Source organism: Ovis aries, chromosome 22, assembly GCF_016772045.2.
Source record: "Ovis aries strain OAR_USU_Benz2616 breed Rambouillet chromosome 22, ARS-UI_Ramb_v3.0, whole genome shotgun sequence".
Classification (NCBI taxonomy): domain Eukaryota; kingdom Metazoa; phylum Chordata; class Mammalia; order Artiodactyla; family Bovidae; genus Ovis; species Ovis aries.
In genome coordinates, this window is record NC_056075.1 from 33620323 (window position 1) to 33646606 (window position 26284).

The window sequence follows — 26284 nt, forward strand, 5'->3', positions numbered from 1 at the left end:
ATCTAGCAGTTTTTTTTAAAGCCCATCCCGAAGTCATCCGAAGGTTTTACCTCGTTTGTAATCTGGTTGCTGAGTTTTGCATGAGTGAGGCTGGGTGTGTCTGTCACAGCTGTGTACTTGAGCGACTGGGGATGCTGACGATATTTACTCTGAAGCCACACACAGGAGGGAATAAGAGGACAAGGTGAGGTGCAAAACCAGAGGAAGAATCGGCTCTTTAAGCACTAGTGATAAACCCTCATTTTGTGAAGGTCGCCAGTCTGTGACCCAGAATCCAGTCCATCACCCGCTCTTGTGACCTCAGAACTCAGTGAGATGAATAGACAGAGAGGAGGAGGACCGATGGAATCGGAGGCTTATTAACAAGAAAGGGAGAGCTAGTCCTTTGCCACGAATACGAACATGACTACTGAAATTCATGTTTTGCTCCCCAATTTCCTTTGCTCACTGAAGACCCTGGATTCCTCAGCTTTGGGGGTACATGGGAAACAATCGTTCAGCTTAAAATAACCCACATGCCTGCACACCACCCCAGGAAAAGGGATTCGGTAAATTGGCAGTAGCCTCAGGCCTCTGTAATTTTTTTTAAGTTTCCAAAGGGCATTCTGATGCACCATGAAGTTTAGAAACCACTTGCTTTAGAGATTTCATTGGAAAAGCAAAGCACAAAGTTAAATCTCGACTCCCACTGTGAGGCCCATTCTGCTTGCTCAGAGCTTCTAATCAATCAACGCATAAGCCATTCTGAGGCACCCAGGCTGGATGCTGACCGCCTTTCACTTCCAATGCCTTCCATTATGCCAGTCTACTGGGAACGGAAGTCCCAGAGCCCTCCCAGGGGCGGGCAAGATTCCTCAGGAGTTCAAAAAGCTTAGAATTCCAGACTTCTATCTTTTTACCAAGAAATTACCACCAGGCTCACGGCAACGATTTCATATACAGCCAACAAAGAAGCACAGTGCTTAGAAGACTGTTGATCCTCTCAAAAACTAAATGAGACAGGTCTCAGTATTCCCATGTGACTGATTAAAATATTGAGGCTCAGAGAGGGCAGGTGACTGGCTTGAGGTCACACAGCAAATGAATCACCATCTGTGTCTCCAAAGCCTGCTCTCTTTTCACAAGGCACTGTTCAAAGGGATTCTGGGAAAGTACATCTTGCAAACCAGTGAATAATTCCTGTATGGTATTAATACAGGACCTGACCCGGAATCTGCAAAGTTGTCTTACGTGGCACCCTGTCTAAACGGAGAACAGAGTAAGGGGAGAGGCCGGGTGAGTCACCACGGCTAACAGTGTAGCATCTAATTGGCCGTAGTAAGACACAACTGATAGTTGTTTAATCTCTACTGTGGAATATACCTGACACCCCCACCCCACCCTGGGCCCCCAGTTACCTCACTGATGAGTTCAGATGCTCTCTTTCTCCCTTCAATCTCTAACGTGCCTGGAATGACACAGGCAACACCTCGCATAAAGTTCAGGTCCGACCGGTACAAATTCTACAAGGAATCAGAAAAACCAAGCTTGTCGAGCAAGGAAGGACCCACAACAGACAGCATCGCAATTAGAACTCAAGGCCAAACCAGCCTCTCCAGACACATAATACTCAGCGAACACACACAGGCTTCTGAGTAAATGCTCATTAGGGAAACAAAAATGTAGGTCAGAAGAAAATAATTCTGCTGTCACTCGTCTCTGTAGCTGTTAGAGGGGTGCTCAGCGGATTTTTATTTTCATGTGGGCTATCAAAAAATAATCGCTGGAGCGGATTGTGGTTAGAAAGTCAGCTGTCTTGGGGCAAATGTGGAAATGATTTAATAGGTCTTCAAAACAAACCCCAGCAGCAGAGGGTGCCATGAATTAATCATGGGTTAAGAAAGAACTAATAAATGAATCCAAATAATCTGACAAAGCCCCGAGTCTGTTGGGGTGGGGGTAGGGGCGGGGGTGTGAACCTGAAGGGCCTGGGCTGACAGTTTAAAGAGGGCCTCAAATTCACTCCCCTTCAGCCACCAAGGCACCCCCTGGGCATGCCTCCTTCCAATTGCTAAGGCAATGAGAGGCAGGGACAGTCAGGGCTCTGCTCAAGTGACAAAGGGGCCCCTTAGCTGAGCGTGGCGGCTTGCTAGCTCCTCCAGCTGCTCCTGGGTCCCTGACAGTTTACGTCGCTCGTAAACGCCGCACATGGGCAGAAAATTCCAACAGACGACAGCAACCCAGATCTGGGCGCCACTCAGCTCTCAGGCTCTGCCAAACCAGAAAGCAGGGTTTTTTTTGCGGGGGTGGGGGTGGTAGGGGAGAGCTTGTTTTATTTCCAACTCAGGCCCATTACTTGCAAATCTCCCAGCAATGGAAATGTAGCAAGCTGGGGGATAAGATGAGCACCAAAAAGGATGCTGCTGTCTGTTGGGAAGATACATCCGGCAAGTGAGGAAATTCTTCAACACTTCTCAATGTTCCCAGGCCTGTCTGCTTAAGAAAGCGGGCAGCATGAGCTAAAAACGTACTTGGGGGGAGTGTGAAGGCCTCGGAAGGCTCCTTGGGAGGACCCAGGGATGGTCTCTGGAGCCCTGATTTCCCTGCCCTCTGTCTCACTGGCTCAATGGACATGAGTCTGAGAAAACTCTGGGAGATGGTGAAGGACAGGGAAGCCTGGCATGCTGCAGTCCATGGGGTCGCAAAGAGTCGGACATGACTGAGCGACTGAACAACGACCGCCCGACACTCTCCTCTGCCGGAACTGGGTTAGTTCCCAAGGGGCTCTGAGCACCTCTCCTGGCAGACCTCAGGCCTCTTCAGAAGACGGGTGACCCAGGAACATATGAGGCCCCTAGAGGAACCCCCAGCCCAAACTGGGCCAGAGGCAACACCACTGACAAGTCCTGAACATGCTAAACCGTGAGCCTCGAATCTCAGCACCCCCTTTCTCATTTATAGTTCTGTGATCTCGCATGAGGTATTTAACTTCTTTGAGACTCACTATAGTTTCTCTGTAAAATGGGGATAAAAACTATAGGGTTATTCTGAGTATTAAAAGAGACAGTGCTTGTAAACGCAATGCCTAGAATTCAGCAGAAATACTCAATAAATTGGAGAAGGAAATGGCAACACACTCCAGTATTCTTGCCTGGAGAATTCCATGGTTAGAGGAGCCTGGCGGACTCCAAAGGGGAAAGTTAAGTCCATGGGGTGGCAAAAGTCGGACACGACTGAGCGACTAAACACACACTTAACACACTCAATAAATTGTTACTATTATTAATAGATTTATGTCACTGTGCTTATGAAGAGCAAGGCAGGAACAACAGGGGAAGTGCTTCAAAATAAACCCGAGGTATAGGATTCTTCATCTCTAGAGCCCCCACCGAGCCAACAGGAGTTTGTGGGTCACTGCCTCAAGGTCAAATTTAAAAGGAAAAGAGCTCGAAGAGAGAGGCAGGTCCCCTTACCTCACTCTGCAACTTGTGAGCTCTCTTGGCGCAGCTGAGCCTCAGGTCCTCAGCCAAGGACGTGTACTGGGGGAGCGGGTGTCTGTAGTCCTGGTCGCTGGCCAGGGTCTGAGCCTTCTTGGCGTGCTCCAGGGTTATCATGTCCAACGGCAGATGGAACTGCGCCTTTGAGTGTTCAAAGTCTTTCTTGTAATTCACCTAGATGGGCAGACAGATCGACAGTTATTTCAAAGCCGCCGTTTGCATCAGGGCCATGAGGGAGAACAATGTGCAGCGACTGTCCCAGGTGAGCTCTGAGGGGTGTTCTTGGCAGGCCCGGTCCTCCGTTCTTATGGGGACTGGCTTAATAAGCAGGACTCCTCTCTAGGTCCTGCCACTCGCCACTCGCAGCTCTTGGCGGTCATTGATTGGGATGACCCAGGCTCAGGGTTCCCTGACTTGGGGAAAATACAGAAGTTCAAGGGGCAGATAAAATGTCAGTGGTTCCCTAGTTCAGGTCGAGACTGTCTCGCTTTCGAAAAGCAAGAGGAGGCATGGCTGAGCTGCCTCCTGCTCCCCAGCAATTCTTATCACCCTCTCAAGTTCAGACTGAGACACCGGGGTTTCTCCTCGTGTGCTAGCCGATGGAGAGCGTCTTCAAACATTAAACAATGACATCCTAGTAAGTCTGGGAACCGGGAGCAGTGGGCGGATGCTTGAAAACCCAGTTCTGAGGGATGAATTCCCAAGAGCCCAACATGCATCCTGCAGCAGGAAGGGGGAGGCCTGTTTGTAGACCTCAAGCTCCACCCCAGTCCTCAGAGGAGCTGCTTGAAGACCCTCAAAGCTCATTCTGGGCTTTCTGGGGAGTCAGATGCATAATCGCCATCTCTTCTTCCTCCAGCCTTCTCACTGCCCTCCAAGCTCCGCCCACTCCTCCCTAACCACCCACCCCCACTTCTGCTCATCCTCCCCCAACCCCTAGAATAAAGCCATGGACAATTCATGTCCAATCTCACCCCAGTATGGAAAGTGGAAAGAAATATTAAAAACAGGGAAACTGACGCAGAGAACATGTAAAGCTGTGGAGAGAGCATGCGATGGAGAGCTGGCTCCATGTGCAGCTCTGCCCCTTTCCAACCAACCTTGGGCAAGGGACTGAGACACTCAGGGTCTAGCTTTCCTTATCAGTAACCAGGATGAACAAATGATGTTCCTAGAAATAGGCTGATGGTTAAATGAGACACTACGTGTTTAGTCCTCTACTACATGTCGGACACGTATTAGATTTCATCCTGGCCATTAGTCAACTCACATATGTGCAAGGAGATACCGTACACATGTGTGCCAGCACCCAGAGATTCAAAGTCAAGGGGTGCAAACTCAGATGTCACCAGGAGCCAGTCAGGTAGCGTAACTGAGTGAAGGAGGAAGTGGGTGAGCAGGGCTTGGCTGCATGACCAGGAGGGCACAGATCCCTTCTAAACGGGGCTCTCAGTAATCAACTTCAACGGTAGCCTTGAGGAACCCAGGCCTGGCTTCTGCACAGAACTTTAAAACTTTCATGCCAAGTTTCCCATTTTGAAAAGTCTGCAATTAATCTTCTCTGCAGACCCAACAAAATACCTCTGCAGTCCAAAATCCAACCCACAGGCCTCCATTTGTGGCTGCTGGTCAAAATCATAGAATGAGAGAATCAAAGAATGCTCAATCTCTCACTTGACCGAGGAAGAAGCTGAAGCCCAGAGGGGCCAAGGGTCTTGACCATGCCACCCAGCTAGCCGGGACAGAGCCAAAATCCACAACCAGAAGGACACAGGACTTCTGTGGGCTGTGCGTCATCATTAGCTTTGGGGGTCCAGGCTCCACTGAGTTCTCTCCCACTTACTTGGCTCTGCAGAGAGCTCGCGTACACTGAATGCGCAAGGCTGATATCATCTTCCAAGCTCCGGGAGCCGAGCATCTGCCCTTTCATTTTCTCAAATGCCTCTTTGTATTTGTACTAAAGGGAAAGAGAGCGGGAGAGAGTTAACAGCTCAGGGACAAGGGACACGGAATGGAAGAGGTGGGTATTGGGCAAAAAAATGTTTTGTTCTTTTGACAGTAACTGGGTGAGTTAAAAGAAAAGGCGCGGGAGTCGTCAAAAGGCCTCTTCTTTCATATGCAAGCCTCCCAATGACTAAAGGGCTGGGATATGAAATGGCAGGACATGAGAGCGCTTGGGCGGCCCAGGCTGGGAGGAAGGTGGGTGCATTGTTAACAGTCTCTTCACATGGACTGGCTTTAGGAAAGCGCTTGGCGGAGGGTGCGTTTCATCTGCCCGGGGTCCATATTTACAGTCCAGCATCAGCTTTGTACCCCGGCTAGGGGATTTTTTTGTTGTTGTTGTAAGGCATGTTCTTTCTCACCGGTCATTATCTGATTGCCCTGACACAGTCAGTTGGGGATAGGAGAGGATATTAGCCACAGGCAAAAGAAGGCAGGGGTTAGGGGCAAAAGGAATACAAATGGGTAAGTATTAAACATTGTCACAGGACTGTGGGTGGAAGCTCACATCACTTATGATTTCGCCAGAAGCCTTTGCTGCCTGGAATGGAATGGCATCCAGTCTCAGTTTATAGCCACCGTCTCGAAGTTTGCTCCAGGATTCCTTATAACGTGTCTGTTGAGAAGATGGGCACCAATAAAGACCTTTCCTAAATTCCCATGATCAAAACGAGAATCTGGTTTCTTGTGGAGTGCTGCCCCCAATTAAGAGATCACTGTGGTCCAGCAAAAATCAACCGAGAGCTGGAACCTGTCTCATGCCCAGTCTTGGAGGGGAGTGCCATGGGGCTGGGGGTGGGGGGTGGTTTAAAAGGCAAGAGCTCTGGAGTCAGAATTAGACTGTTCTGAGCAGCAAGTTGATTGGAAGAAGGAGGCATGAGGCTATAGGTGCACAGCTCCTGACAGAATCATGAAGATTCGACTGTCTCCGCTGAAGACGAGGCAACGGGGGTGCTGACAGGGATGAGGGAAGGAAAGAGCTCAGTCTCCCAAGTCTCTCTTTGGCTGGATGTCTTCACCTATATTCTGAGGCTATAGAATATAGCTTCTATATAGAAAACAGGGCTTCACCTATATTCCAGCCCCTCAGTATAAATGCCCTTTGTATGAAGGAAGTTTCCCTAGTCTCATCCTTATCAGTGTGCTTGCCTCTTCTGCACGACCAGCCACATAGTGTGCAGGGTCCAGTGGAAAGGAAAACATGGGGCCCCTTGTTCAGGAAACTTGCATATTTCAGTGACAGCAGAGCATTAAACCAAGAGCGGGAGCGCAGGATGCTTCCAAGCACAGGCGCGGCGCCACTGTGCAGGTCCGCGACCTCCCGCAATTAAAACCAACGCCCCCCTCATCAGGGCTTCCCTGGTTGCCCACATGGTAAAGAATCTGCCTGTAATGCAGAAGACCCAGGTTCCATCCTTGGGTTGGAAAGATTTCTTGGAGAAGGGAATGGTTACCCACTCCAGTATTCTTGCCTAGAGAATTCCATGCACAGAGAAGCCTCGTGGGCTACAATCCGTGGGGTCGCAAGGGGTCGGACACAACTGAAGGACTAACTCTCCTTTCCCTCCATCAGCCTCACCTCGCTGATATTCATGGCATTCAGCTTGGCCAGCAGGACTTCAGGGAGGTCAGCAGTCTGTGTGTAGCGATGCTTTAGGTTTTCTCCTTGTTCTCGGTACAACCTCTGTGGATGCAGAGAGATTTTGTGTTAAACCCAGAAGCCTCCCCCACGCAGCCATCAGCCAGGTTACCCTCCAGGAGACAAAGGCGCTGCCGCTGTTCCCCGCCGTGCCCCCCACCCCGGTGGAGACAGGATCTTGGGTGTCCTGCCTCCTCCCGGACGGCACAGTGATCCTCCACCCGGTGACATGCACGTCACTCCCTCCCGAGTTCTTCCCAGAACATGACAGGTTGAAACCTGCCCTCTCAGTGAACACTCCCCTTGGAGCACACTGCTGAGATTGGTGTCAAGTGAGAGAATGAGGTCTGGTTAATCTCTAGGAATTTCATTATTCACTATGAGCTAGGAGAGGACATGCAGCTGAGGATGAGATGGTTGGATGGCATCACAGACTCAATGGACATGAATTTGAGCAAACTCCAAGAAAAGATAGGGCAAGACAGGGAAGCCTGGTGTGCGGCAGTCCATGGGGTGGCAAAGAGCTGACATGACTGAGTGACTGAACAATAACAACAAGGAGAGGACCTCAAAATACAGCAGGCACAAGAGAGAATGGTCCTTCCAGAGCTGAGATTTTCCCTGGACCTACCACCATCCTCCCCCCATCCCTGCCACCGCAAGGATTCTTATGCTAATTAATAAGCCTCTTTCCGGTGGGTTGGGTGGGTCTGGGGCTCTGTCCATCCAGATCTCTGATCTGGGCTTATGATAATTCTAGCAGTGAGCAGTGACACACGGAGTTGGCATCCACCACTGGAGAAAGTTTCTAAACCGGGCTTTTCCATCCAAAATCTTATTCTTATTAGACGTGTCCAAGTTTCTACGTATCACAGCAGTGCCCCCTAGAGTTGGTTAGGATAAGGAAAATGCAAATTTTTTTTTCTCTTCTGACACAAGTTCTTGTTTGACCATCTATGTTTCTCAGAATTAAATTTGCTTCTGACAGGCTGATTGTCAAGAAATAATAAATTTCTAAACCCATAAGTCTGTAAACCATCCCATAACATATTCAGATAGGCACTCGAGCCATCTCAGAATGTCTACCGAATATGGCACAGCAGGAGTAATTTCTTCAATTGGGAAGCAAGGGAGACATTTGGCAACTCCTCCCCACCAAGGTATGTCAATTTCCCTCGCGGCAAGTTAAAAGGTTTGAAGATATTTTAAAGGCCTGTCTGTCCTATGCAATGACTCAGGGGCCCCCTCTCAGAAGAATCAGCCAAACAGGGCTAATCCTGCCTTAACGTGAATTTTTAGAGGACCTCGTCATTCTTCCCAGTCTCCAAGGAACCCTGCGCTGAGAGGGCAAAAGGCCAGATCTTGGTTTCACTTTATAAAGGGAAGATGGGAAATGGCTTGAAAGTTAGTCTAATGTACATAAATCAGATCCAAACCACTTTCGAAGTCTTTAGGGGAATTCAGAAAGCCAGAATTCCTGCCCTGGGTCCCAAGAAACCCTAAGCATTCCAATTCCTAAGTATTCCAATCATCAAGAATTTCGCCCCAAAGTCCCATTTCTGAAAACAATGTTTCAAAACAAAAGGAAGGGGAAAAGGCCTTGACCACAGACAAACCCTGGAGACATGCAAATGGGAAGGAATGAAAGCCGGGGCACTGGGGTGGTGGAGCCCCACTTGGCAGCTAAGAGCAGCGGTAACACCCCATTTGCATCCTGATGAAGAAGCACCCCCGCTAAGGTGAGTCTCAGCAAAGGATAAGAAGCTCCTTCATCCTTAGAACAACAGAAGGAGCAAGCCAAGAACCCCTCAGCTTCAATCGCAGGGTTGAAAGAAGAGCCCACTCTTAGAGTCATAATGTATATACATTATCACTTACATCCACTGCTTGGGTATAACTAATTCTGGCCTGGACCATCTCCGGAGTGTCTTTAATACTGGTAAACTTCAAAGCATCTGGATGCTGCCGGTACTTCTTCTGTTGAGCAGAAAAAGATCAAAGCTGTGAATTTTGTGCTGCTCTTTCATGCCATTTGAAAGAGAAAATCATAGGTTGCTTGAGATTAGAGTGAATTTGTGAACATAATTATTATTCGGCTTCCTCCATCTTTATATCCTAGGTGCCTTCAGGTTAATATTTGTTTCAATTTAAGAATAACCTCATGTCAATTAACATTAAAGTATTTCTACCTGGTGCAAAGAAAACATCTCAAAATTAGGTTATACGGGTAAAATACTGTAGGACACACACTTAGGAAAGGATTCTTTATGTAGCCTTCAGATACTGTCTTGCAGTTGTTTACATACCTTAGTTTGGGTTTCCCAAGCAAGAAAGAACATTCATAGTAACATTTATCATTGAAGCTTTCTAAGTTCCTTCCACAAAAGAACTTGGAAGAGATTACCACAGTCAAAACCGTTACTTTAACAGTCAGTGGCCGTACAAACCAATTCAGTTAACACATGCAGTAATTCTATAAATGTTATAATAACATGAAAAAGAGTGCTATTATTGAAAGGAATCATCAGACAATTTGAAAAAGACTGAAACAATAAGGGTTACAAGAAATACAAATGCTAACAAAGTCTGAGATACCCAATTTTGAAATATTCTGACAATCATGCTTAAATTAATTTCTGTGGTTTTTTTTTTTTTCAATCAAAGTACAGTTCCGGGAGAGTAAAACAGTTGCTTTCTTAATGGAATTATGAAGTATATCCTTTATCCAATCAAACAATTATTTCAGAAACACTTCCTTTAGGTTGGATATTTGTATACTGGGTTATCTTAAGAAGACAGTTAAATGTCCAGCTGAATTTGGTCCATCGTTTGTTTTGTAAATAAAGTTTTATTAGAACACACTTATGCTCATTCATTTACACGTTTATCTATGGCTGTATCTGGCTACAATGGTAGAGGTGAGTAGTTACAAAAGAAGCGGGGTGGCCCACAAAACCAAAAATATCTACCATCAGGTCCTTTACAAAAAAGTTTGCTAACTCCTGGTTTAAACGACATGTGTGTGTGCATTTGTAGCTCTTTCACAGAGCCTGGCATTCCGTCTGAAAACTAAGAAATCAGTTCAGTGGGACGCTAAACTGGAAACATGCCGAACTGGAATGAGATGGTTGGAAAAGTTGCTGAAAGATGTCCTTCCTGAAGTCTGAAGACCTGTATAAAGCATGGAGAGTCCCCTGGAATAGGAAACGGCAACATGCTCCAGCTCCTACGCCATGGACAGAGGAGCCTGGTGGGTTACAGTCCATGGGGTCGCAAAGAGTTGGACACAACTGAGTGACTGAGAACACACAAAGCATGGAAGACAGGCAAGTTTGTTAAATAAGTTTGCAAAATGGGGTGGAAAATTAAGACCGCTATAGGAAGGATGGTTCCAAAAAGGATCCCTTGTCTTCCAGACTTAAATACATGAAGGAATCATCTGAAAGTCTAAATGATGTGTACAAAGGCCTTTATTTTTTATGAGTGGGTCCGCTATGGAGAGTTTGGGAGCATGAATCTTCAACTATAAATGTGTTAATTTCTCATGTTCACTCTCCTAAGGGAGCTTCTCCTTAATAAGACTGAATTATTTAACACTTAGGGCAGTACAATCTCTACAGAACTCCCAGGGTCTTCTGAGCCTTAACTGTCCACTAACGTTTCTAAAAATTATGTCAATCAGAGCAAGGTCATTTTTGAAATCAGCTCTGTGACACAGCGGGCTTCCCAGATGGTGCTGGTAGTAAAGAACTCGGCTGCCAATGCAGGAGACATAAGAGACGCTGGTTTGATCCCTGGGTGGGAAAGATCCCCTGCAGGAGGGCAAAGCCACCCACTCTGGTCTTCTTGCCTGGAGAATCCCATGGACAGAGGAATCTGGCAGGCTACGGTCCATAGGGTCGCAAAGAGTTGGACACGACTGAAGCGACTTATCATGCATACACTGTGACGTGTCAGGTGACCGGAATGCTCACCCATGGGGAAATATCAATGCGTGGCAGGTGTCTTTCTGCTTTAACTTCACATTTAGGAGGACCTGGGCCCACACACTGTCCCAGGCTGCTCACTGTCAAGGCTGAAGTCTCCTGGGGCTATAGTCATTATGTCTCCTCCTCCCCCAGGAACATCCAGAAAGACCAGGCTGCTGAGCAAGTGCCTCCCAAAGCAGACATTACAGAGTGGATTTGGCTCATCGAGGGTGTGCAGCCTCTCTGTGAATGTGAGACAAAGATGACTCTGACGTGTCCAGCCCAGGGGCAATCACGCCACTTGGCAACAGTGTCCAGAGGTATATTTGGTTGTCATGACTGGGAAAGACTGCCGTGAGCGTCTAATGCTTAGAGGCCAGCGATGCTGCCAAATGCCGTGCAAGGCCCAGGAGAGCCCCACAACAAAGAATCATCAGAACGTCCACAGGGCCCAGGTCAAGAAACGCTGACCTAGTCTTTAAAAGATCTGCTCAAGGATACTGTCCTAAAAAGGGAGGAAAGGGCTCCTTTCAGAAGCCTGTGAGTCCAGCCAGGGTGGCTACAAGTAGCCAGCAGTGAGAGTCAAACAGAAGTGAGACCCTCCCACAAAAAAAGAGCCGTGTCACATGTTCGACACCACGTGAATATTCAAAAACTGTTTACACTGCCTGCCTCGGAAAGAAAGAGGGAGAAAATGTGCGTGAAGTCACCAAAGGGCTTTCTGGGTGCGATAAATGTGTCTTTTTATCATCTCTCCCGTGTTGCTTCATTAGAAAGGTAAGTTGGTGGGGAGCAATTGAGCTCTGTTTGATTGTCATTATTATTCATAATATCATTTGTCACCCACTTTGTTTTTGCCAGGGCTCTCTGGGCCCCTACTGGGGTGTGTTTGGTATGTGGTTTTCCTCTAATTACCGGCCCTAGTCTGGGTTTGGAGGCCTTTCATGTAGCTTTGCCTTTTTCTTTGCCTTTTGAGTGGAAATTATTTTAATTTTATACAGAAATGCCGCACGCCTAATGCAGCCAGGCCCGCCGCACGCTGTCAGGGAATCTCACCTCGCTAATGAGTTCTCCTGCCTTCTTCGCCTGCTCCACATTTAATGACCCGGTGGCGACCCAGCCCGTCCCTTTCATCCACTTCACATCTGCCCTGTATTGGTTCTGACAAAGGAGAAAGGGGGAAAAAAAAAAAGGCAGGCCATTGTTGGTGTGCAGACATTTAAAGGGCTATTAAATGGCTCCCCGATGCCACCTTGGTGCCAGCTGAGTCAAATTAGATGCCACTTTTGTCTTATCCATTTCTGCACAGTCACAGGTAGGGCTCCAAAATGTAAATTAATCTCTCCCTTAATTGGAGCCGATCCGCGGATGGTGGCTTTGGCCCCACCCGACACTGCTGGGGCTGAAGCTGGATGGAGGGGGGCCCCCATCAGTCGCATCCCTCATTACAGGTCCACGGCAACCTCGGGAAGACGCGCGGCCTCATTGTCTGCCTTCCCCGGTTTCTTGTTTAAAGTGACACGCAGGGGAGAAGAAAATGAGAATCCACAACGGAACCCGGGTGGGAAGCTATCTGAGGGAATTTCACAAGACATGCGAGACTTCCCACGGTGCCAATTCCTTCTTAAGAACCTCAGCGCAGGGCAGCAGGGGAGGGATTTCTCATTTCTTTCTTTGCCATGGAAGGAGTAGTAGTTTTAATGGAAAATCATTTATATGGACATATCTCTGAAACTAGCAGATCACCTCTCCATCCTAAACGAGCTCTACCTGGAAGGGTGTGTCTGCACTCCCCCCACCCCACCTCCAGGGGTGACAGTCTGGCTGTTGCTGACCTGTCTTTTCCGTTCGCCAGTCAACCGGAGATGAAAGAACACAACCGGAAAGGGAGAGAAGGCTTGTGGAGGACTAGCAAGCTGCGCTTTCTAAACATGGGACGACTGACCTTGGCCTGAGTACCACGAATGCTCTCTCCACGGGCAGGTCACAGTTAAGAATGTCACATATACATCCCCCCGCTAACCCAGCAATAAGGAGAAACAAAGATAACCTATGTCCGTCAGAATGCCAAGAAGAAAAAGGAAGCTGTATAAATTTCTGTTCGGTAGTACCGAATCTTGCCTGGAGAATCCCAGGGACGGGGGAGCCTGGTGGGCTGCCATCTATGGGGTTGCACAGAGTTGGACACGACTGAAGCGACTTAGCAGCAGTACCGAATATAAAATGGGCATAGTTCTGAGAAAAATTAAAGCACTAGGAAGCTTAAACGTTTCCACTGAGGGATCCAGAAACAGGTATCTCAAAGTATAGACTATGTCCTGAAGGGTTTGGGGAACACTAGTGCGCACGCACGCGCGCACACACACACACACACAAGGAGCTTACATCACTCTGTAAACTGTAAGCCTTCTTGGCCCACTCCACCTTCATGTCTGTGGGCAAAGCTGTAAAGTGATGGGATGCCGTCTTGTAGCCTATGTCTGTGGCTAAGTGCTGAGCCTTGCGGGCGTGCACGAGGTGGATCATGTCCAGGGGGACGTGGCACTGAGCCTTGGAGTCCTCGAAGCCCTTCTTGTATTCCAGTTCACTCTGGAGCTTGGACATTTGCAGCGAGTGGCTCATTTGCGAATCCCCCTGGGCACCCTGAGCTCCAATGAGCTTCCCTCTGGATTTTTCATAATCCTCTTTGTACTTCACCTAAATGAGAGAAAGAGAGCAGGGGTCCCTTAGCAGATATCTCCTAAAGGAATTAAGCGTCAAGTCACACAAGAAAGTTAAAGTCATACAACAGGACCTATCAGAATTAGTGTCATAAAAATTGTGCCTCCTTTGAACAACTGATATATTTCCTTTCATCAACTATTGAAAAAAAAAATTACAACTCATTATTTCCCTTTACACCTGTACTACCAGAACCTCAGAACTAAACTGAAAGTTCAGCTATCAAACAGTCTTCTCCCCATTTCCTGGTGCAATTCCACCTTGTCTCTATATTATTTGAGATTACTCTTTCTGGGTTTATTTTTAAGTGGCCTGTTGCTTTCATGAAAGCCGTTTTGTAATTTTTTTTGACAACAGCAAGAATAGTATGGAAAGTCATCATGAAATGAAAAAGACACAGAATACCTAAAATACAACTGCTATTTCAGAAAGAAGTTCAAATGAAAGAAACTGAGGTACATGTAAATATTTAGGAGTTACGGGGAGCAAAAGGGAACGCACTGGCCTGAAAAAGAAACACTAGACCTAGATTTATGAGGATCCGAAGAAAGAATAAATATGGAAGTGCTTTGAAAACTGTAGCAGGATGGTGGTGTGTGGCATCATTTCAACATAGTCACTACTGAGGTCATCAGGAGACGTGGGCTCTACTCTCAAATCTGGCAACAAGAACAACAGGATCACTATCCGCCACGATTTATTGAACACTTGCAATGAGCCAGGGATGGTATAAATCTGTGCCACTCAAAAGTGCATCTATAGACAAGTGCTGGTTTGTGATGAGACAAAGGGCTTGTGTCATAATGTAAATCAACCACATTGCCAAGCCATTGTTTAGTTCAGCTGATACCTATACACATTTATGGGTATATTTTTGTGTATATATATATATATTATTACATATACATACACAATAGATACAGAATGTGTATACACACACACACACACACACACACACACACACACACACATATATATGGGGGTTTTTTTTGGAAACAAGAACTTTCTTGATGAAGGAAGCAGTGAAAGTGAAAGCTGCTCCCCAGGTCTCCTGCATTGCAAGCAGATTCTTTATCGTCTGAGCCACCAATGTCAGACTAATAAGCTGGCCTAAGCTCCTTATCTCACATCGGACTCGTAATAGACAGCACTGGACTACAGAACACTTAACCCACATCAATGCATCTCATTTCCTCATAACCACTTTGCAATGACCAATTTACCCATGAGTTCATTGAGATTTTGAAAGGTGAGACAGCCTACCCCAAGTTACAAGCTATTTGGTGATGGAGCGGGGATTTTACCCAGAGTCATTCCAACGCCCGAGCCTGTACTCTAACCTCAGCAGGCCTCCACAACCCTAGAAAGTCAAGGAATGTCTCTGGACATCAGTTTACCTGTAAAATGAGTGGTTTGGATTACTACTCACGCTACTACTAGTGATAATACCAGTTACCACTTACCAAAAACAAGTGTGCGGCAGGCAGTGTGCTAGATACTTACACGATTATCTCACTTCAAGGTGTCATACTTATCTCCATTTTACAGATTAGAATCCTGAGGGTCAGAGAGACTAAAAACCTGCCAGGACACCTTCGGACTCGCTCAGACATAGATGTCAGGATTCATGATGCCGAGTACAAACTGGGGACTGACTTACCTCACTGGCCAGGTCCCTCTTGGCTTTGGCTGCCAGGAAGGCCAAGGAGTCAAGACGCAGATCAAACGCTTTCGCCTTTTGGTTTTCCCAGCTGCTCTTATACAGTTTCTAAGGGTAGGAGAAAAGAGATCATCCTGAAGTGAGAGGACTTCCCCTAGACTCTGTAACAACCTCTCCAGGAGACAAACACCCAGAGGCTGAGCCCAGCCTCTAGCGCATGTGGGTCTTTCCTTTGCTCTTCCCACTTCCTGTCCTGCCCCCACCTCCAGATTTCAAGTTCTTTCTTCTACAAAGTGAAAGTCGCTCAGTGGTGTCCGACTCTTTGCGACCCCATGGACTGTAGCCCACCAGGCTCCTCTGTCCATGAGGTTCTTCAGGCAAGAATACTGGAGTGGGTAGACATTTCCTTCTCCAAGACATCTTCCCAAACCAGAGGTTGAACCCAGGTCTCCTGCGTTGCAGGCGGATTCTTTACCATCCGAGGCTCCCTCCATTTCTGTGTGTCAATCAGTTTAGCTTCTGTTTCTCCATCCAGTTCTACCCCCTCTCCCAAATACTTGCATCAGGACTCCAAAGATCTGGGAGACCAGCATAAGAGCCAAGAAAGACTCTTCCTTAGACGAAAGAGAAGAAAAGTTGGAACCCCACAAGCTTTCGTGCCTAAGGAATAACTGCTCTGAGCACGCTCCTCCCTGTGCTTGCCGTGTATCAGCTCACTGAGACTTCAGGGCAACCCAATGTAGAGGGAAATAAGAGTGCCCTCATTTGCCAGTGGGACTGCTGAGAGCAAAGAAATTGCCCATGATTGCATACCTAGTAAGTGCTAAAAACCCGGACAGTTTGGAGCTAATTTCTGAGCTCTTTTTCATTCCCTTCTCTATCACTATTCTTACGTTGTTTCAACTCCAACCCCGGAATAACCACTGCCTCCTACTCCAGCGTATAGCCGATGCTCATTCCTACCAAAGGTTGTCTGCATGCATGCCTGCGTGTGTGTGTGCGTGCTCCATTGCTCAATGGCGTCTGACTCTTTCGTAACCTCAAAGACTGTAACCCACTAGGCTTCTCTGTCCCTGGGATTTTCCAGGCAAGAATACTAGAGTGGGTTGCCATTTCTTCCTCCAGGGAATCTTCCTGACCCAGGGATTGAACTGGCATCTCCTGTTTGGCAGGCAGATTCTTTACCACTGAGCCACCAGGGAAGCCCCTCCTGCCCACTAATACTCGTGAGGAGTTTACAATGACCAGATGTACACAGGCAGCCTCACCAACACAGACACACTGATACAGCTGGTGGGCTTTACAGATCAGGTGCCTACATACAGGAAAGTGGAGCCCTCAGCCACCCCCCGCCCCTGACTGTACCTCGCTGAGATTGGCAGCGTTGGCTCGGGCCTGTAGGAAGAGAGGCTCGTCTTTGCTAATGCTGTACTGATGGACAGACTGCTCGTGCTCTGCCTTGTAGGCCACCTGTTGGGACAGAACACTGGGTCAGGAGCAGAAGGCAAAGGAGGAGGTGGCTGGCTGCTCGGTTCTTCTGTGTCTTACATGGAAAATCCATTACAGGATCAATCAGGGCAGATGCTGGCTGGCAGCATGCAGGAAATGAAGCTTAAGGCAGAATAGATGACTAGGGAATGAGCAGCAGCAGTGAGCTGCTGGGTGGAAAACGTGGCCAGGGGACCAATCTGAGAACCCCTCTAAGGTTCTCATTTTCCCTCAAAGAAAGTGAAAATGTTAGTCGCTCAGTCGTGTCTGACTCTTTGTGACCCCACGGACTATAGCCTGCCAGACTCCTCTGTCCATGGGATTCTCCAGGCAAGCATACTGGATTGGGTTGCCATTCCCTTCTCCAGGGGATCTTTCTGACCCTCGAACCTGGGTTTCCTGTATTGCAGGCAGATTCTTCACCATCTGAGCCATCAGGGAAGCCCCATTTTCCCAGGAGGCATCAACTTCCCCAAGCTGTTCCCATCCACAGTGTCCATGGCCACACAAATGACCCACTAGAGGGCTAAGACGAAGATGGACTCCTCAAGTGGGAAAAATTAGAAGTATCTCCTGCCTCCTGCACCCCATGGTCAAACCTAGCACATCTACAGGGAGTGACACCGGGAAAGCGAACAGTGGCCAAAAAGGCAGCATGAGTGAGCATCTTCTCCATGGAAACCAAATCACTCCTGCTCTTTCTCTCTTCCCTTCTCTCCCACTTCCCAGCCCGAGTTTCCATGCAGTGGATTTCTGCTGACTCTGAATTCTGTTTATTGCATCCTTTCTGGCAGGTGTATCTGGACCTTTAGAAAGGAAAGCTAGGAACGTCCTGGCCAGATGGCAGCAACTATACCTGCTCAGCTGTTGATCCCCAACGCGTAAATAACATGTGGTGTTTTCTTGTACTACCTTCCGCATTTCAGTGCAAGTGGGCGTGAAGTGCACCATCTCACAAGCATAATGCTATCCTCCTCTAAGATAACCCTCTACAGCCTCCAGAATTCTGGAGTCCTTGATGAGGGAGAGAGAAGGAGAAAGAAAGAAGAAGGAACTAGGCAAGATTGAAAACCGAAAAGCAAGAATGTCAGTTGACATCTGTCTTTAACAACCAGAGGAGAAATATGGTGAGTGAGGTAGGGAGGCCTGGAAGCCCGTGGAAAGCAGGGCCCAGCCTATTTAAGGGGAAGGCTCCTTGGCTCCTGGCTCATGCCTGGGCAGCACCTGCTGTGGTCCCGGAGGTTCCCAGGCCCATGACACAGCAGCTCGGAGGAGAAAGGGCAGCCCAGGACTCACCCCGCTCTGCAGTTCCTGGCTCTTCTTGGCATGCTCCATCTGGGAGCTGTCGGCCACACTGGTGAACTTCAGCTCATCGACTCTCTGCCTGTAGTTTTTCTGTTTGCAAAGGAAAGAGACTCGGTAGCATTAGATAGGGCTGTCCCCACCATCACATACATGCAAACACCCACATACTTTCTGTGACCCAAGAATTTTCCCAAGGGGGATGGTCCAGCTATTCCTTTAGCTTAAAGAGGACCACTCAGACCTGAGACTTTCAGCCTGGTGAGCTTGTTTTAGTCGCTTCTGCTGAATGGGGACTTGAATCTTCCCTTCAGTGAAGCCTGTGTGTCACTGTGAGCCCTGGGATGGATCCATTTTGTAAACCTAGATCTGACATAGGAGAGCTGAGTGGAGGGAGCTTGGACTTGATAGGCAGGAATCCTGAGGTCCAGATCTCCCCCAACCTCTTTCTGGTTTCACGGCCTTGGGCAGATCCTTGGATCCCCTGAGCTGCTCAGGCTTGGACTGTACAATGTGGGAAACAATAGAAGCTGCTTTACTGCGGGTGGTGCAGAGGCTTCAAAGCCTCCCTTCCCACGAGGGGAGTCCTTGGGCAGAGTAAGTGATCACTGCGCTCGCAGTCACTGTTATTCACAGTGCTGTCAGGATGTTCCAGGAAGTATTGTGACAGGAAAGGCCAGGAGCCACATCCAGAAGGCAGGTGGCCAGGTGGGTTCTGCCCTCACAGCTCTCCGTGTTTCAGATTACTGAGGGCTTGTCTTCCTCATGTCCCCATCTCACAGCTCCAAAGCCACTGGCAAAAATTACACGTGCTAATTCTGTTCCCCAACGGGGACTTCTTGTCCTTCTCAGAGGTTTAGTTCCTCTGGCTTTTCCATTGGAGTTGCCAAAGCTGATGGGAAGGGAAGCCGCTGAGAATGGCTTATTGAACAAAAACTTGTGGGGAGATCACAGGTGAGCAGAGCCCCCAGTGCCGTCAGCGAGAGGATTGCTGATACCAAATGAAGCACAAATAAGGACTGGAATATTGAAAGTTTCGAGCTTCCTCCCACGAGGAAGAAAAGAAATTCTACAAAAAATATTCCAAAGAGACTTGTACTTTCCCTTTCTCATTAAAGCATGCTGAATGGGAAGACTCCTTCACCACATAATTGAAGGAAGTCACATTGCCTTTTCATGGTTGGAAATCCCTGGGTGTCCCAGCCTCTGCATTGGTCAAATCAGAAGTGCCAAGTGAGGAGCGAAGAACCCACCCTGCCCAGGGCAGAGCAGGGCTATGAAAAAGGTAAAGGAAAGGGTATCTTCCTGGCCCTCAAGGAGCTTAACAATGAGTCAGCACAGGAGTGAGATGGGATCAGGCATGCCTAAGGCAGAAGGTCCCCTTACCACACCCCTGTCCAAGACAAATGGGGCTCGGTTTGTTCCACTTGGATTTCAACTGGTCTCAAAGAAGTTAAGTGATGGGAACCCTCAAGGGTATTCTCTTCTCTCTACCTTCCTTATTCAAACACCCTAACCTTGAATGTGTCTGTGTCTGAGAGAAGGATGAGTACAGTGGATAAATAAGAATAAATTAGAAAAGGTGCTTCAGGAATCCAATATTGCTTAACTGTCCAGAGCTGGTGCATTGGAGCAAAACATTGCATACAGATCCCAGCTCTGCCACTTCTGGAAATGTAACTCTGTCTTACCTTCCACCTATGTAAAATGGGGATGTGAATAGAATAATACTAGTGTCTACTCACAGAGGAGTAATAAACGTGAGTGATAAATGAACCATGGGTGTGTAATACACTCACAGTCATCAATGAACGACAGCACTGGTTGCATAATTATTATCAGCCTATAAACGGCAGCTGTTATCAGCACCATGATTACCATGTGCAAGAAAAATGCCGACTCAGCCTTCCTGCCACCAGAATAAGAACCCCCTTTGAAGATCTCAAACGGGGTTCCTGAAATAGTCACATTTGCAAATGAAATGTCCTTCAAAAGTCCTCCTCTGCCTGCTGCCAACACCAGCTGTACACGGAGTAAAGAGAAGCACAGGCTTGGAGCCACAGGGATTTGGGGAGGATCCTAGCCAACTTTCTCATTTCTATAAGAGAGAAGGAGGATTGGAAAGGTTGAATGACTTGCCGAAAGTCTATGGTGAGTTTACGGCACACAGATGGTGAGAACCGTTGTTGTCCAGTCAATTAGTCCGACTCTGCGACCCTATCGGTTGGCTTCTTACAAATACCTCCCAGGAAGCGTAAGGGTGTAGAAAGCTAGTTCAGGGTGAGCTACACGTGCAAAATGAAGAAGTACTCCCCTGTCTCACTCAAAAACTAAGCCTGGGGGTTGAGGAGAATTCAGAGGGAAAGATGGCTCTCCGGGGTCACTTGGGCTGAGAAGGACGAGAAGCCAGGGGCTTGGGCTCAGGTTACCTCGCTGACCAGCTGTCCGGCCTTCTTGGCCTGTTCCAAGTTGAGACTGCCCTCGGTCAGCCACCCGACCCCTTTCATCCACGCCAGGTCAGCCTTGTACTGCAGCTGCAAGAGGAAGAGCAAGCTTAATCAAGACATATGGACGCAGACTGGGAGAAGTTAACAGAGACTTAGGAAAGCACTCACTCCTGCGTTTTCTCAGCCCTACATCTTATAGTCAGGCAGAGCTCTGCTAGGGGGTGAAGCCACTACCCACCCTGTAAGCAGACGAGGCTAATTCTACCTTAGTTCTGAAACACCACCACCTTCACCAAAAAGGAGGGCTTTTCAGACTTTTTGCCTAAGGACTTTATCTGCCAAGCTGGTGTACTTCCTAGATGTACTTTACAACATTTATCAGCGTTACCACTTTCAGCACTTGCTTTTCTCTTTGCTCGTCCCAATACCAACACACCTTGACTTCCACAATAGCTCTGAGATCCAACCCTCCACCCTCTGGTCTCTACCATCTTGATTCTAACTCCATCTCTATCTCTACCTCCCCGTCCATCCTCCCTGAGCCTGGCACATCTCCAGCAGTTCTTCCTGGTCTGGAGTCGCCTAACAGACTCATGGACAAGTTCTAACTCACTCTGAAAGTGTCACCATATCCAGCTGCAAGAGCTGCATGGGGAGAACGGGCTAAGAGTCAGAGCTCACCTCGCTCTGGAGCCCGTAGGCTTTCTTGGCCCAGAGAGTCTTCATATCTTCAGGCAGCACAGTGTATTCATGCAGTTTTTTCCTGTAGTCCAGGTCACTGGCCAGAGCTTGGGCCTTCTTAGCATGCCTGATGTTGACCATGTCCATGGGCAGGTGAAAGTGGGTCTTACTCTTTTCAAAGCCTTTCTTGTATTCAACCTTGAAGGCACCAAAACGCACTGTATTACTGGAAGCCTGCCTTGGCGGGAGTGATGTGAAAACAAACGCAGCAGAGAAGCCCAGGCTTCCATGAGGAACTGGCACTCTGGGCAATGCCACCTGTCTGTCCAGAGCATGAGACCCGAGTCCTGGCTCTGCCAGGTGGTGGCACCTGGGAACTGAGGTTTCATAGTACTTTGACTCTGCGAGAAATGCCTCCTAACTCTTTTCACCCAGCTGCTCTAGAAAGAAAACACTCGATCCATGGTTTCTGTGGAAGCTTTGAGAGGCAAATATAGCAAAGTGTGAGCTCCAGGGTCAGCCAAGCTTGAGTTCAAATCTGATCTGAACTTTGCCAGCTAGATGGCCTCTGGGAAGCCACATCACCTCTCTAAAGGCTCATTTTCCTTGGAGGGCTATTGTGAAAAGTAAACAAAACAGAAGCCGAAACCCACTTAGTGCAGGGATGGTATACAGAAAACACCTGATAAATGCTGGCAATGAGGATGAATGGTGGTGATGATGATGGTGATAGTGTGATGGTGGTGATGATGGTTTGATGGTGAGGAAGTGTGGTACAGTAGAAAAAGTCTAGGAGTAAGTTAGGAGTAAGTTGAGTTCTTAACTTCTAGGGTCTAATTCTCTATTCCTCAGCCACTACCACTGACTACATTATGACTTAGGGCAAGGCCACCTTTTTTGGCCCCATTTGCTCCAACTACAAGTATGCAAAATCAGTTTTGTTCTCTGTCTAGACTGAAGCCAAATGCTCAACGTCTCTGTATACTTCATGACTGAGGACATTAGAGGGCTTGTTCCATAGGGCACATCCAAAATGGTTATAAGATGCCAATTCTCTTTTTCTACTCAAGCCCTGGTTCCTCCATGACTCATCAGGTAATCATAACTGACTGCACCACCAAAGCAGCATAAGCCAGCCTCACCATCATAAAGCAGAATTGATGACCATGCCTCGTTTTTGCCTGTTCAGCATTGACAGGGAAGTCTTAACTGGAAACCAAACCTGACCCTTTTGGCAGACCACTCCTTTCCCAAAGGTTTCTGCTAAGGGATACGTACCCAGGTCAACCACCTGCCACTATAGTTGTTTACAAGCACTGCCATTTTGAGTGGCTGGAACCTGCTGCTGCTGCTGCTGCTAAGTCGCTTCAGTCGTGTCCGACTCTGTGCGACCCCAGAGACAGCAGCCCACCAGGCTTCCCCATCCCTGGGATTCTCCAGGCAAGAGCACTGGAGTGGGTTGCCATTTCCTTCTCCAATGCATGAAAGTGAAAAGTGAAAGTGAAGTCGCTCAGTCGTGTCCGACTCTTCGCGACCCCACGGACTGCAGCCTACCAGGCTCCTCCGTCCATGGGAGTTTCCAGGCAAGAGTATTGGAGTGGGGTGCCATTGCCTTCTCCCGGCTGGAACCTAGATGTCCCAATTGTTGGCTAAACAAACATCTTGAATACCATTTGTGTTTGGAAGAGAGGATTCATCCAGGGCACCACCTCAATAAACAGAATGCTTCCTATCTAACGCTCCCAACATAATTAAACTCCATTAGAGAGACACCAGGTATGTGTTGTTTCCTCTTGCAGCCCTGGTGTCTCACACAATATGTTGTGCAGTGTAGTTATTTAGTAAACATTTCAGGGTGAATAGATGTGGCCCAGCATCCTGTACCACGAACAGCAGATGCCGGTCACCCTTAGGGACCACACACTTCTCATCTACTTTAAAAGAACAGTAGTCTTTGCCAAGATAAAGGAAGAAAACATTTCCCACATAAGCCAGGAAAGAAATTACAAGCGGAAGTGGAAAAATAACAGTCTCAGGTGAAGCAGGCTGGGAAAAACTTTCACAGCAACACAGCCCTAAGTGAGGGGGTTGAGGAGTAGAAAAGATTTTACCTCACTGCTCATCTTGGCAACTTGAAGGGAGTGCAGCAGCCTCGAGTCTGTAGTTCCTAGGACTTTGCCTTTTGCTTTTTCATACTCCTCTTTGTATTTAATCTGGAGAGACAGAGGAAAGTCAACTGTGAGAGATAAACTTTGCCATGGGAGGGACTGTGGTTAGTGCAAGGGGGACCATGTCTAAGTGACAAGTGCAAGGGGAACTATTCTGAAAAAACACCTCCCAGTCTTTCTCAAAGCCAGTAGAAGATTAAAGCGTAGCAATGTTTACAATGTTAACAGTCATTATTCTTTTCTGCGAGACCACTGATGTTTTACTGGAACCATTTTTTATGCATTTCTGAGTTAATGAGAGAAACTTACATTGCTTGCAAGCTCTCCCGAAGCTTTGGCAGCCAGCAGAGACATGGCATCCAGCTTCATCTCAAATCCTTTCCCCTTTGTCTTCTCCCAGCCTTCTCTGTATTTAACCTGACAAACAGAATCACAGGTGAATGGAAATCACTGTCCAGTCTTGCCAAAAGTTGAACAGAAGTATTTTAAATTACAAAGTTGGCACCTTCATCTGTTTATAGAGCAGAATCTTGGCTGTTACTACCGAAGTGATAATAACAACTATTAACACTGTTGATTCCCTCACTGTAGAGCCATGTGGGGCAATGATGTGATAGGACAATGAGAAGACCCATGGGTTCATCCTAACACTGTTGCTGCCTGACCATGTGACCTTGGACAAATTACTTCACTTTTTTGGTCCTCAGTTTACCATTTGCAAAAATAATATCATATATCTGTCTAAAGGGCTTTCCATGTGGTGCTAGTGGTAAAGAATCTGCCTGCCAACGCAGGAGACATAAGAGATATGGGTTCGATTCCTGGGTGGGAAAGATCCCCTGGAGAAAGGCATGGCAACCTACTCCAGTACTCTTGCTTGGAGAATCCCATGGACAGAGGAGCCTGGTGGGCTACAGTCCATAGGGTTGCAAAGAGTCAAACACAGCTGAAGTGACTTAACGCAAGGGTGGCAGTAAGAATATACCGTATACATGAGAACAGATACCCTAAGTGCATCAAGTGCAAACAGATACAGGGTATTGTTGTTGCCATGGTAGTAACACCTGGCTCTCTGATACCAAAGCCCATGCCACCAACTGTGTCTCTGCAATAAATAACTCCAAGGGGTTATATGAATATAATACATATGAATAATTCCATATATAATGCCTATCCCAGTGTCCAGCACAGAATAAGCATACAAAAAAGATTATTTTATCCATTTTAAAATTTTTATGAAAGTATAATTTATAATAGTATGCCAGTTTCAAGTGTAAAGCAAAGTGATTCAGATATATGTATAGATAGATAGATAGATAGATACATAAACATTATACATATATAGCCTTTTCAGTTCTTTTACATTATAGGTTATTAAAAGATATTTGGTATAGTTCCCTGTGCTATATAGTTCAGTTCAGTACAGTCACTCTGTCGTGCCCAACTCTTTGCGACTCCATGGACTGCAGCACACCAGGCTTCCCTGCTATATTGTAGGTCCCTATAAATCACTGCAGATGGTGATTGCAGCTATGAAATTAAAAGACACTTACTCCTTGGAAGGAAAGTTATGACCAACCTAGATAGCATATTCAAAAGCAGAGACATTACTTTGCCAACAAAGGTCTGTCTAGTCAAGGCTATGGTTTTTCCAGTGGTCATGTATGGATGTGAGAGTTGGACTGGGAAGAAGGCTGAGTGCCGAAGAATTGATGCTTTTGAACTGTGGTGTTGGGGAAGACTCTTGAGAGTCCCTTGGACTGCAAGGAGATCCAACCAGTCCATTCTAAAGGAGATCAGCCCTGGATGTTCTTTGGAAGGAATGATGCTAAAGCTGAAACTTCAGTACTCTGGCCACCTCATGTGAAGAGTTGACTCATTGGAAAAGACTCTGATGCTGGGAGGGATTGGGGGCAGGAGGAGAAGGGGACGACAGAGGATGAGATGGCTGGATGGCATCACCAACTCGATGGACGTGAGTCTGAGTGAACTCCAGGAGTTGGTGATGGACAGGGAGGCCTGGCGTGCTGCAGTTCATGGGTTCGCAAAGAGTCGGACACGACTGAGCGACTGAACTGAACTGAACTGAACTGACTGTTCACCTACCCCATAGATGGTTGTGTGCATATGTTAATCCCAAACTCTTAACTGGGTTTCCCTGGTAGCTCAGATGGTAAAGAACCTGCCTGTAATGCCGGAGACCTGGATTCGATGTCTGGGTCGGGAAGATCCCCTGGAGAAGGACATGGCAACCCAGTCCAGTATTCTTGCCTGGAGAATCCCATGGGCAGAGGAGCCTGGTGGGCTACAGTCCACGGGGTCCCAAGAGTGGGACACGACTTAGCAACTAAACTACCACCTCCCAGGTTAGTGCCTCTTTCCTTTTTCCTGTCCTACAATTCCCATTTAGAATAAGAAGCCTAGTCATAGCCTTATTGTGACTCCTGGCAGAATCTGGTGATTAAGTTTTGTCTTCTTCAAACTTAAACTTTTCACTCACACAGCAAAGCACCAGCTAGGAGTCATCAGGATGATGATGGTGATGATGATGAGTGTGTATGACTGTGAGTATGTGACTTCCATATACCATACACATGCACGAACACTGAGAATTCAATTGCTGTGATCAATTTATTCTCATGAACTACCACATGAGCAGCAGCATTCAAAATTATAACCTGATGGGTGCCTCTGACGAACCTCTCCATGAACAGAGGATTGCCTGGGCCTTGT

The 26284-nt window shown here is 47.5% G+C and overlaps 1 protein-coding gene across 4 annotated transcripts in view; it reads right to left on the reverse strand.

Moving 5' to 3' along the window:
- NRAP (nebulin related anchoring protein) overlaps positions 1-26284 on the reverse strand; it is a 74997-nt gene that overhangs the window by 19937 nt on the left and 28776 nt on the right. For all 4 annotated transcript variants that reach the window (XM_042239111.2, XM_042239109.2, XM_042239110.2 and 1 more), the window contains 16 exons: positions 23861-23968; positions 23495-23596; positions 21384-21581; positions 20685-20789; positions 18250-18348; positions 16831-16935; positions 15466-15573; positions 13470-13781; positions 12141-12245; positions 8995-9093; positions 7057-7161; positions 5986-6093; positions 5320-5433; positions 3453-3650; positions 1398-1502; positions 51-149 (listed from right to left, as the gene is read on the reverse strand). In XM_042239111.2, coding sequence (XP_042095045.1) covers positions 51-149; positions 1398-1502; positions 3453-3650; positions 5320-5433; positions 5986-6093; positions 7057-7161; positions 8995-9093; positions 12141-12245; positions 13470-13781; positions 15466-15573; positions 16831-16935; positions 18250-18348; positions 20685-20789; positions 21384-21581; positions 23495-23596; positions 23861-23968 — 2070 coding nt within the window. The remainder of the gene's footprint in view (positions 1-50; positions 150-1397; positions 1503-3452; positions 3651-5319; positions 5434-5985; positions 6094-7056; positions 7162-8994; positions 9094-12140; positions 12246-13469; positions 13782-15465; positions 15574-16830; positions 16936-18249; positions 18349-20684; positions 20790-21383; positions 21582-23494; positions 23597-23860; positions 23969-26284) is intronic.